This window comes from Sarcophilus harrisii, chromosome 5 (assembly GCF_902635505.1).
Source record: "Sarcophilus harrisii chromosome 5, mSarHar1.11, whole genome shotgun sequence".
Classification (NCBI taxonomy): domain Eukaryota; kingdom Metazoa; phylum Chordata; class Mammalia; order Dasyuromorphia; family Dasyuridae; genus Sarcophilus; species Sarcophilus harrisii.
The window spans coordinates 270367387-270380233 of record NC_045430.1 but is presented as its reverse complement, the minus strand read 5'-3'; the positions used below and the strand labels follow the sequence as shown (position 1 = coordinate 270380233).

Sequence of the window (12847 nt, the reverse complement as noted above, 5' to 3'; positions counted from 1 at the left end):
ATTTTGGAGTAGACACCGGCCTCTGAGCTGTTTACTCTCGGGGGGAGGGGGAGGGAGTAAGACGCCATCCCAGTGTGTTTGGAAGCCGGAAAACCCCAAGTTTTCTAACTTTCCTCAAGTCTCGGGGAATCTTAAAAGCAGATTGCCCTTAAGGAATACCTGTCCCCACCCCCATCCACCCCTGCCCCCAAAGTTCTTTTAGTGCATTTAAGAAAAGACAGCCTTAAACCTCCGGGCACTAGAGGATTCTGGGAAACTCCAACCTATGTTCCAGATTAAAGGATCCCCCGGGTTCCAAAGGTTTTCATCGGTTGGAGTTGAGGTCCCGAGTCGGGATAATTGGATGTAGCCTCGGTCTCTGAGGAGCTGAGCCAGTTGTGTGTGTGCCTGTGTCCAAAGTGGGCGTGGGGTAGGAGGGGAAGGGGCGCTGGGAACAAACAGGAGTCGTTGCGCTTGGCTGGGGGGAGAGGGCGGGGTGTAGACTCGCGTGGCCTGCCTGTAGAGCTCGGCAGTGACTCTGGGGGAGTGTGTGCCCCCCTGCAGCCGGGTCCCAGCGACTCCCCCCCCCCCCCCCCCCCCCGGGCTAACTCTAACTCAGCACATTCTGGCGCCCTATTGTTTTAGGCACCGGCAGCCTTAAGAAGCAGCCCCGGGGGAGTTGCAGTACTCAGCTGCCGGAGCTGAGGGCTCCCCCTCTCCCCTCCCCTCCCCTCCTCTCCCGTCTCCTCCCCTCCCCCGGCTGGGAGGGAGGGCCTCCCAACCCATCACATCCCTAGCCCGGCGCGGCGCAGCTGGGGCCAGTCACATGCCCCGGGGCTCTCCCGGCGAAGGAGCCGCCCTCCCGCAGCTGCCGGCCCTCTGCTGGGGAGCGGACATGCGACGCAGCTGGCCCGACGGGCCGGCCCTCCGGGGCTCCCGGGATGCTCGCAGACGGCTGGGCGATGGCGGCTCCGGGCGCCCGCAGGAGCTGTGGCCCGAGGCCGAGGCCGCGTGCCCGCTGGCCCGCCGCAGAAGCACGCCGGGCCGGAAGCAGTGGCAGGAGCTGCTGGCCATGGCCTTGGCGGGCCAGGTGGGGGTCAAGGGCGTCTGGCTGGGGCCCCCGCTCAGTCTCTTTGCCTATTCGCAGATTTCCAGCCTGGTCCGGAGAGCCGCCTTAACGCAGAACGACAACCACTGCAACTACGAGAAGACGCACAACTTCAAGGTAAGGGAGCCGACTTTTGAGGGGGCTGGGGGGAGGGGGGGGGGAGGACGCGGAGGAAGGAGGGAGCCCGCGGGAGCGTCGGCTGGGCTTTTCCGCTTGGTCTTCCAAGGCTTGTCTGCGAAAGGAAACGATCCATTTCACAGACCCAGCCTGCGTCCGGGACTAGAGGAGCTGAGTTCTAGTTTCCCTTTGTCGCTTTGTAACTGTCACTTTCCTCAGAGTTCCCCCTGTGTGTGTGTGTGTGTGTGTGTGTGTCTGATAGCTATTTTCTGTCAGGAAAGACATTTCAAAATGCCCTCTAAATGTTTGTTTGAATCTAATGGAGCATCATCGTCACTAGCATCACAACCAGCAAAAGTGTATAGGTCTTTAGATATGTCATCACAGCTACCCTGTAAGAGAGGCCCTATCATATTGCTGTTTTACAGATGAGGAAACTGAGGCTGTGGGGACTGGTTAAATGGCTTGCCCAGGGTCACATAACTAGGCAGTGTCCAAAGGGGGATTTGAACTCGATCCCAGTCCCCAAGGGCAGTTGAGAGAGTTTGTATTTGGAGGACAATGGATCACCAGATCTGGCTCTCAGTGTTTTTCATTTGTAAGACAAAGAGGTTGGCGACCTCTAAAACCTCCTCCAGCTCTTGTCGTTGTAGAAGATGAAATCCATTAGTAGAGGCTGCAGGTTTGAGTGGAGAGTCAGCCGTGGAGGTGAAGGTTCAGAGACCTGACTGTGATCTCTGAACCTGTCAGTGTTTCAGGAAACTCTGAGACTGTTTACAAGAGAGTCATCAATTACACTGGAAGTTTCCCAGATCAATGAGATCAGAGGATTGGATAAACAGAAATCCTTTGTCTTTTTTATGCGCGTCTATTTTAAGCTAGTAAAATGTGAGGGATTTGTCACATTTTAAGATCCCTATAGAAAACCTAGAGGGCTTTCCAAAGGGAGAGGAGATGGGACCTGGGAGATGATGGGTATAATCCTGTAAGGGCCTAAGGTCAGCATCTTCTCTGAGCCCTTATGGCTGAGAAGCAGGCCTTCCTGTTTCTGAGACTGGCTCTGGTCACTCTACCACACTGTTTCATGTCTCCCAAAGAGGGAAAACTAAAAATGACTGTTACAGGTGACATGAAAATACTCGCCTGGTATTCTAGGTTTGGCCAAAGCAGCTTCTGGTTGTGACGGGCTTCCTTTCTGTGCCTACGCAACTGTAAGACCACATGAATGACCAGAGTGCAGACTCTTGTCTCATTGAGGCCCTGGAAGACTTTAAAATCCTATTCAGCACAGAGAACCACTGGGTAGCTAGTTGATTAGATGGAGGGAATAGGGAGAAAGAAAGCCCAGAATATTTAAAATCGGAGACTAGGGAAATCATTGTGTCATCACATTTTTAGATGTGACATTTAGAAAAACTTTTTATCCTCTGAAAATCACAATGTGATCCTATTGCCCTCCCAGCTAATGACCTAGGACACTTGGGCTCTGCAGGTGGAGGACCTGAGTTCGAATCCCAGCTTTTTTCCCCTATCTTACTGACTTTGCTTAATCTTGTTTGATCTTCATATAGGAAGAAGGTCCTAATATCCCCAATATACAGATGAGAAAATACTTGCCCAAAGAGGCTGGAAGTCACACTATGACAGAAACAGGTTTCAAATCTAGGTTTTTCTTGACCTCAGGCCCTCTGTTTTCCCAAGTCAACCAGTTTTTCTTGAACTCGGTTCCCTCTAAAATGAAATGAGAGTTGAGCCTGATCCCTAAGTTTCTTCCCAATATTAAATCTAAGATCCGAGGATCCCGTAAGGGACAGGTAGATGATGAATTGGATAGACTCACCTTCCTGAGTTCAAATCTGACTTCAGATGCTTCCTTGCTGTGTGACCCTGAGCAAGTCATTTCATCCCATATCCCCGATTTCCTGGTATATAAAATGATCTGGAGAGGGAAATGGCAAACCACTCCAGTATCTTTGCCAAGAAAATCCCAAATGGGGTCACGAGACTGTCAGACACGAATGAAGTGACTGAACGAGAATTCCTTCCCAGAAAGGCTGGACTCGCTTTGGGGGATGTTCTTGCCAAGTTTCCTCATTTAGGATGTTGTGGGTAAAAGGGAATCCATGAGTGCTGAGCAGCAGAGTTTAGAAAGTGGAAGAAATGTAGAACAGGAAAGAAAGAGAGAGAGAATAGTTCTCTCATCTCTCCTCCTGCCTTGGGGCTGATGAAACAAGCCACTGTCTGAATGACAAAACCCCTTGTCAGAAATGACAAGGGAAATTGTTTCACTCTGTTGACCACACATGGAGCCACGTGGGCCGGTCCATCCATGTGTGGCTCCTACTGGTCCAAGTCCAGTGAATGGATAGCACTGGCTACTAGGATAATCCTATGCTTCTAAGGGATAATCAACAGTAGCATTAAGAATGGGACACCTCTCTGGCCCAATTGTGCTTGCCTGGAGTTTCTTCACTCTGTATGCCTCAGTTTCTTCATCTGTCAGATGAGCTGATCAAGGAAATGGCAAAACCACTAAAGTATCTCTGCCAAGAAAACCCCAAATGGGGTCATGGAGAGTTGGACTGAATTGAACGACAGCAATAAGAATCATTTCCCATAGTTCTTAGAAGCTCTGTTAGGATCCTTTTTTTTTCTATCCGTTACAATCAGACACAGGTTAAATCTTGGAATAAAGAGTCTACTTGTATGATCATGGACACATAGCTTTATTTCTCTAGGACTCAGTAGTTGATCCCTTTCGGCTTCAAATCAAAGCTCTTTCCCCCTCCCCATTTTCCCTAACATTTCTATTTTTGTTCCTATTAAATCTTAGCCTTTTAAAGGAAAAGACAAGTTTTCTTGCGCATATGACAGAAAATACCATTTTAATAGGGGTCTCATGACTGGGAGGCTGGATCTTCTTTGACTCATGCATTCTTTTCCTTTCCTCCTCAAAATTCCTCTGGCTTTCAAATGCACTTGGAAATGTGCCCTCCCATTCTCCGGGCCTACACAGAATAGCTACTGTGCTCTGGATCTTACTTAGCTTTTGTTTAACAAATCCACTCACTGCTGTGGGTGGATCCTTTGAAAACTAAGTCTAATCTTTCAAACAATTTTAGGCTTTGGGAACCATGATGAATTTTAAGGCTTTAAAAAAACCCCAAAAAACTAAGCTAGATGGATCCTCCTGAAGATAATTTTTTAACTCTTGATCTGCTATTATTTGTATATGAGAACCTCTTTTGAGAGGATCATTAGGAGAATATGGACTCAGCTTGATTTTTTTTTTAAGTTGATAAAAGAGATAAACTGGTGTATTTTCTTTAAGATGCAGCCACACCATAATAGGTATAGGAGAGAGCTGATCCTGGCTCAAGGGTGGTGTCTCAGGCCATTGTCCATGAGAAGGCATGTTTGTCAGGGTCTATTCTGAGTAATTCCCATTCCCCCCCACCCCCAGCCCCAATCAGCCCTTGGCTGCAAACCACAGACTAGCTTTAATTTGGAAACACTGCTTATTTTTGGATAAACATTCCAAAAGGCACATCCTACTATAAATAGAAGAGAGACTTTTCTGTAAGAAACCCCTGACCTGGAAGAAAGAACAGAACACTCATCAAAGGGGTCTCTGTCATTTCTATGGGTTTGGGATCACAGATCTTGAGTGTGTATTTTCAAAAGATGTATTTTAACCCTCGCAGATTCTCTTCAGAGAGGTTTCCTTGAGGAAGCACCGAAGCTGGAGTTGGGATAACTTGAATTCAAATCCAGTCCCAGATATTTACTAACTGTGTAAAGATGTCTAAATCACTTAAAGTTTCCGGAGCTCAGACCTCTTAAAAGATCTGCTTCCTACATCATGGATGAGTTGGCATCAGAGCACAAATCCTTAATGTATTGAAATACATTGAGTTGAATTCAATTAGTGCTTAACTGTACACAGGGAATGCAAGGTTAAAATGAACACCCCTAATTGGGGGGATCTTTCATTTTATTTGAGGGTAAGCTTGGACACAGAACTGGAGAACTGGAAGTCAGCTTCCACCAAGGCCAAATCACACCCCCAAAGGAATCCCCACCATCACACCCCTGGTCTCCCCTTAAAGTGCTCTGTCACCTTTGAATCACTCTAGTGGTCTAGAAAGGGGTTACTGGGGACACCGTCATGAACAGAGCTGGTCCTAGAGACAGGAGGATTCATCTTCATGAGTTCAAATCCAGCCTAAGCTGTGTGACCCTGGGCAAGCCACTTAACCCTGATTTCCTCAGTTTCCTCATCTATAAATTAAGCTGGAGCAAGAAATGGCCAGTATCTTTGCCATGAAAATCCAACTTTCTATGACCTCCAAATAGGATCTTGGAAAGTTGGACATGACAAAATGACTGAACAACAAAATTGTCCGAAAGATTGCAGTTTCCTGTTCTGCTTTCTGGGACCAAAAGAACAAGTCTAATCCCTCTTCTGCAGGGCAGTCCTTTGGTCATTTGAGCACAGCTCCTCCCAAGTATTCTCATTTCCAGCCTAAATGTGTCCTACTCGTCAATGGTTCCTCATAAATCATGGACTCGGGACCCTTCACAGAAAAGGTGGTCCTTCTCTAAACACTTCAACTATTGTTTAAAGAATGGAAGATACCATTCCAGATAAGGGCAGAGCAGAGTGGAATTATCACTTTGTTCCTGCAAGCTGTGGAAATGACCAGCCCAAAATGACCTTAGTTTTTTATAATTGAGCAACCACTCATTGAGTTTGCAATCCACTAAAACCTTCAGCTCTTTTTCAAAATAATTGATAACTAAGCATATTTTCCCCTACATCTAGTATTTGTGAAGGTGATTTTTTTGTATCCAAATGTGTCACATTTATCCCTACTGCATTTCAGCTTAGGAGATTCAGCTCAGTGGTCCTAACTCCATCATCTGTAAATGTAGTGAGCATTGATAAAAATTTTAAAGAACACAGGCCCAGCACCTGATCTCTGGGGGACTCCATTAGAGACCTCTTGTAATACAGAACACTAAGAGATTAATAACTATTAATAACTACTCTTTGAATCTAGCCAGCCAACCAGCTCTGAATTCATCTGATTGTTTTAAGCACTAATCTTAAAGTGTCCATTTTTCCCACAACAATAGTGTATCATGCACTTGATTCAAAGCTTTGCTAAAATCTAGGCAAACCTCATAGCATTCTTACCTCCATTACTGTAGTAATCCTATCTAGGAAGGAAATGAAGGTTAGTCCGGCACGACCTGTGCTTGATGAAGCCCTGTTGGTTCTTGGCAACGATGGCTTCCCTTTCTAGACATTCACCAGCCATCTCCTTAATGATTGTGCTCTAACTTCCCAGGAATCAGAGCCAAGTTTATTGGCTTATAATTTACAGGCTCTGTTCTTTCCTCCTTTTGAGAAAATCTTGATCTGTTCCCAATTCCAATCTTGTGGCGCTTTTCCCATTTTCCATAGCCTATTAGCCATTATTTTTGTTTTATTTTCCAGGTCATTTTCAAAGATCATTGTCCTTGGCAGAGAAAACAGACAAATGAAAAATGGAGAAGTGAGCATCTTTGCCTTTTCTCTTTAGTTAATTATTATCTCCCTTAAGCAAAAGCCCTTCTGTGATCTTCCTTCTTTTCCTACTAAAGTTTAGAAGGCACTTTTGTGTTGGATTTAACTTTCTTCAACAGCTTCAGTTCATCCTGTCTATTTTCACGGGACCTTGCCCTGCTCTTCTAGTCTTCCTTACTAGCTGGGCTTGTTTCTATCTTCTCCATATTTCTTTTCTGAGTTGATATGAGTTCCCTCTATGTCCATACCAGCCTCTTTAGACAAATCTCATTTCCCCCTCTCCATTGAAATAATTTATTTCTGACTTCAGAATTGGAATAGACTACAGGCCAAATCACGTTGATTTCTCCCTTCTTTTACCTTCATCCGCCCTAGGTCTGTAATCAGGAAGAGCCAAGTTCAAATATGATCTTATTCACTTACTAGCTGTATGTTCCTGGGCAAGTCATTTTGTTTCTCTTTGCCTCAGTTTGCTCAATTGCAAAATGGGGGTAATATTAGCATCTTCCGCACAGGGTTGTTGTGAGGATCAAATGAAATAATATTTGTAAAGCAGTTAGTTTAGTGCCTTCCCTGGCATGGAAAGTGGACCCATCCATGGGTATTCTGGTACCATTGGACTAACTATTCTGCAGAAAGCATCTTTCTTAAATTGCTGGACCCCAAGAGAACAAGGGTTCCAATAATGGCGCCACCTGGGATCCGTATTCCTTCTGCCCTCTCTGGCCACTCATAAAATGAGGAGATTGGACTGAGGGCCCCTCTATGTTCTCAGCTCTAAATAGATGGATTCCTGCCCAACTTGTTGCCAGAGACTCTCCTCTGCCCCCTAGAAAAGGCTATTTGGGCCTAAGCTGCCTCTCTGCATTTTCATGTGCTTCCTGCTTCCTAGCTCTGGTTTTGGGGGCCAAAGAGAACATAGTGACTCCTCCTTCTGGATCTCACTTGGAGAGAGTGACCCCGGCCATACCTGAAAACAAGATCAAGGCCACTCTTCTGGCTAAACATTCCCAGGCTGCAGGTGGCTGATGTCCGGGCCCTTCCTCTGAAAATCCCCAAGTTATCACTTCTTATACTGTGATTCCCCAGACCTCTTCCAGCACAGGCGCATGAGGCCACACTTTGGCCACCCATTTTTGGACCCTGCTGTTCCCAAGGCTTTCGTGGTTGCCATTTGTGCACATTTCATTCACAAAAACATCCAGAGTAATTTGGGGTAAGTGATAGCACTCACATCTTGTGTGGATAAAGCTGATTTTTTTATCTCATTAAATTTCATCTCCTTAGATTAAGCCCATCATCCCAAGCCCCGACTCTCCTCCTGTTTATTTGTCATTCTCCAGCTTTTTGTTATCTGCAGATTTGATAAGAAACCATCTATGTGCAGAGCATAGAACATTGACCTTGGAGTCACAAATACCTGATTAACTATGTGAACCTGAACCAATCATTTGACTTTTTAAATTGAGTTCTCTTATCTGCAAAATGGGGATAATCAGAGTTATTATGAGAACCAAATGAGATTATTATATATGCATTTTGTAAATCTTAAAGCACTATATGTCCACTAATTATTATCACTCAAGTCTTTGATAAAAATGTTAAAGAGAATTCAAATGGTGACCTCTTTCCACATCAGCCCACTAACAACCTTTCTTTGTAGCCAGCCACCTCTGGATCCAACTAATTATATCCTTGTTTACCCTTGTCCCAAAGGAAAGTATGAGAGGTTTGATGCACTGTGTGGCTTTAGGCAAACCCTAAGGACAACGTTCCCAGGATCCACCTTTCTGCTCCAAAGGAAAGGGAATGAAGTTAGTCACTCTATGAACATGGTCATTTTCTAGCTATCAATACACACCATTGGAATAATATATTCATAGCTATTCCTCTAAATAATATATTCTAGAATTTTACCAGAAATCAAGTTTGTCATGGGTCTTAGGCTTTGCAGAAAAAGTTTTCCTCCATTTAAGCAAACTAAGCCATTGGCTTGTCTCTGATCTATGTTAACCACCATGGACCCCTCTTCTTGTGGGCGACTAGTTTATTGTGTAGCTCTCAGCAGCCAGGGCTTCTTTCTTAGACTTTACTTCCTTGACCACTGGACATCTCCACAGCCATTTTTCCTCTTCTGTGATAGTTGGTTTTCCCCACGGTCTCTAGATTGGCAGCTATACAGAGAGAGATCTCTCCTTACTTCTTTCTTTAAAACCTTTGAGTGGATTTGCAAGATGATAGAAATTTTTTTTTAAATCAGCCATGGTTAGTATATTTTATTTCTGAGCTCTTGTTCATCTTTCCTTTGTTTTAATCCATGATCTGTAAATCCGTAGGCAGACACGGAAGTGCCGACCTGCAATCCCAGCTTCCAGAGAGGCTCAGGCTGGTGGATTGCTTCAGTCTGGGACTTCCGACCCTCGTCGTGTAAACCAATCAGGTTTCAGCACTAACACCAATATCCCTACGGCCCTTTCTCTGGCAGTGGATTGCCTGAGGATGGGCAAACTGAACCAAGTTGGGTTCAGAGCAGGTCAAAGCTCCCATGTTCATCAGTGTTGGGATTGGGCCGTTCACTTCCACTTTGGGCAAGATTGAGAGGTTTTGTGTGAAAGAGAGAGAGACAAAGAGACAAAGAAACATGCACCTGCCCCCAGAGAGAAACCCAGATCCCACCCTCTGACCCCATTTATTTAGCCAGTTTCTAATTTCCCTTCACTGGGCCCAGCAAAGAAACACCGCCCCGTCCTGAGAGTAACTGAGTTCCTTCCTAGGACTCGGCAATTCCCTTCCAGGCTTCCTAGCGTTCTGACAGCATCATGTGTATGCAGATGGGTCACCGAGGGTGGAGATTAGACACCGTCCCATCTTGGACAGTGCCTTAGAAAAATGACAGAACTCTGCAGGAGCAATATCTGTTAGAACATCTTGAGGGGCTGGCAACAGAGCAGAGAAAGGATCCCAGGGAGCAAACCCAGCAGCCCTCACCTGCTCTAACAGGCTGCTCCACAAGGTCTTCCCTTGGGAACCCTTCAGTAGGTAGGCGCTTTAACATGTGTGTCCACTAACTGTCGGGCTGGGAGGGAGCTCTTCATGCCCAAAGGCTTGATCCTCCTCGGGGAGGCACGTGGAAGTAGAAAAGAAAGTTCCTTGAGCACAGAGACCACCTTTAAATACCTGGTGTTCAGCACAATTCCTGGTACACCATAGGTGCTTAATAAATACTTATTGACTGACAAAACCATTCTCATGTATTTGAGGCTCACAACTACTTTATAGGGGAGAAAATGAAGGTCGGAGAGTTTGTGAGCTTACCAGCCTCACACAGCCAGGAAGTGTCAGAGGTAGAATGGAAAACCCGGGTCTTCCTTGACTCCCAGGCCAGTGTGCCCTGCGAGGCGTGTGTTCATTGGTGTTTGGGGGGTGATTTTTGTTTGTTTTTGCCAGTTTGGGCCCAAATCTTTGATTTCACAGATAAATATTGGGAAAGTCCCTAATTCAGCACCATTGGTGCCATTGACACTGACTTATCCAGAGGGAGGCTCTTATGGAGGCCGCTTTTACAGAACTGCAAGGTCCGAGTTCAGCAAATTTGGAGCAAATGCATCCTGGGGACGTGGGACTGGTCAAGCTGGGTCCTCCTCCCTTGGCTCCCGTGAACGCTTTTAGAAGCTTTCCAGACCAGGCAATTATTGTTTTCTCGTGTTTTGGGTCTAAGGTATCTTATCTCTCACCACATCATCTTATCTCCCTGGCAAGGCTTAAGAATTCCAGGCAGACCTCGACCACAGGCTCTCCATGACATTTGGGCAGTTCGGACCGTGATAGTCTTGGACCAGCATTCTTCCTGTCTGGGGTATTTTCTTCCTGTCTGGGGTATTTTTGTTATAGCTCTTGAGTTTGCAAAATGTTCTCTCTCTAAAAACATGCTCAAGGGGAAAAAAATCAATAAACCTCAGAGGATGGAAAAAGTCGGTCAGTCGGGCTTTGAGATGGGTTGTGGTTGGGGAGGACAGGGCACCGTAAATCTGCCCCCCAAATAAGGAGGAAAGCTTTTGGCTTTGCTTTTAGGCAATTCCTCTGGGTCTCAAAGGAATCGGGGACTCAATGGGGCTGAGTGAAATGGTCAATATTTCAGCCCTGGGGAAAGGGCAGTGAAATGGTGCCGTGAGCCTGGAGCCAGAAAGTTCAGATTTGTTCTCACTACTAGCTGGGTGACCCTGAGCAAATCATTCTATCTCTGTCTGCCTCAGTTTCCTCACCTATAAAAGGGGGAGAATAACCCCTATTATGAGGATCAGATGAGATAATATTTGTAGAGCATGACCTAAAAGGGCAATATAAATGTGAAATATTATTATTAAAACTAAATAGATTGTTACGAATCCAGATAGTTCACCTAATCACAGTTTAGAATTGGAAGGGAGCTAGTCCAATTCTTTCCCTTTATAGATGAGGAAAATGAGTTCCAGGGCTGTGAAGTCATGCTCATGGTCACATAGCGACTCGGTGATGGAGAGGGGCTTGAACGCAAGAGTTTTTTAAAAGGCACAAAATGCTTGGTTTCCACAAGAAATGATCTGTGAGCAGAAGCCCATCCCTTCTGCTCACCCACAGTTGTACCGGCAGAAACTGGACGCTTTCTTTTACTGAGACAAAGCACCAGGATCAGGCACATATATGGGGCCTTAGTATTTTTGAGACCAGTCGGATCTCCCCGAGGCAGCTTTGGGGAAATTGAGGTCCCAAGAGATGCAAAGGCCACACTTAAATATTTACTAGGCCGTTTAGTAAGCTTTTAGCCGCCTCTTATCACTGGGCCAGACTTTTAAAAAGCCTCCGAAATGTTTTGCTCTAATTGCTTCCAAATGCCCAATGATTATCTACAAAGACAGCCCCCCCCCCCCCAATGTTCCTCTTTAGCAATAAAAACTGCCATTTAGACCCTTTACGTCTTCCAAAGCACTTTCTGTTCATTATCCCAACCGAGCGTCACAGCCCTGAATTAAAAGCTTTATTCCTGTTTTGCAGATGAGGAAACCGAGACTCAGAGACTTCTGTTCTTACCCAAAAAAGGGATTTGAATCCAGGCATTTCTGAAGCAGAGTTAGCATTCCTGGTTCAAAGTCACTCTTAGCTACCACACCAACAAGCTCGGGTTTTAATTGTTGTTGGGAGTGAGAGATAAGGAGGAACAGAGCAGACCCAGAATTTCATGGATTTAGGGGATTCCTGGTGAGGAAATTAAGGCAGCCGCCTGCCAGTAAATGGTCTTGGCTTCCAGGGTGACTCAGTCGGCTTGAGTCAAGTATGACTTCTGACTGAGGCCGGGTCTCTACCCCCCCCACACTCCCTGTTGCCATAGAAACGTTCACTTATTCCATGTTTGGCCTTTATTTACACACGCCAGCCCAGAATCCCAGAGCTGAAGCTCTGTAGCTTGTTTGACGTCGGCCAAGGCTTTTTGCAGTTGGGTTCTGCCTTCCTGAATGGGCCCAAGGTCCCCCAAGTTAATGTGCTGTGTGGATATGGATATTTTGTGTGTGTGTGTGTGTGTGTGTGCGCGCGCGCTCAGTGTGGGAATTAAAACACATACCTTGTTCTTTTTTGCGTTTCTTTTTTATGAAATTATTTTGTAAAAATTTGTGAAATAATATACAAGGAAAAGGTAGCAGTTCTGCAGTTTTTTACTAGCTTGTTTATATTATAAATATAGATACAGACAAAGATATGGATATGTTTATATATAGATGTATATATGTGTGTATGCATATTAATATATATTTGTTATATAGATGGCACATAGGCACTTATTGTAACTTAATAAATGTTTATTGATTGTATATATACATACATACATGTGCAGAGTCTCCCCAAAATCTTAGTGCCATTTAAACTTGAATAATTCTAAAACTGCTAAAAGATGGTTCTGACACCCAAAAACTAACTAACTAGAGAGAGAGAGAGAGACAGAGAGAAAGAGAGAGAGAGAGAGGAGAGAGGAGAGAGAAGAGAGACAGACTGACTCTGTGGAAGTTCTTTCTTCTTTGTATATTGAAACGTTTGGGTCT

At 45.3% G+C, this 12847-nt stretch overlaps 1 protein-coding gene across 2 annotated transcripts in view; it reads left to right on the top strand.

Moving 5' to 3' along the window:
• Positions 1-12847, top strand: part of CHN2 (chimerin 2) — a 252628-nt gene that overhangs the window by 226994 nt on the left and 12787 nt on the right. For both annotated transcript variants that reach the window (XM_031940509.1, XM_031940508.1), the window contains one exon: positions 1127-1204. In XM_031940509.1, coding sequence (XP_031796369.1) covers positions 1127-1204 — 78 coding nt within the window. The remainder of the gene's footprint in view (positions 1-1126; positions 1205-12847) is intronic.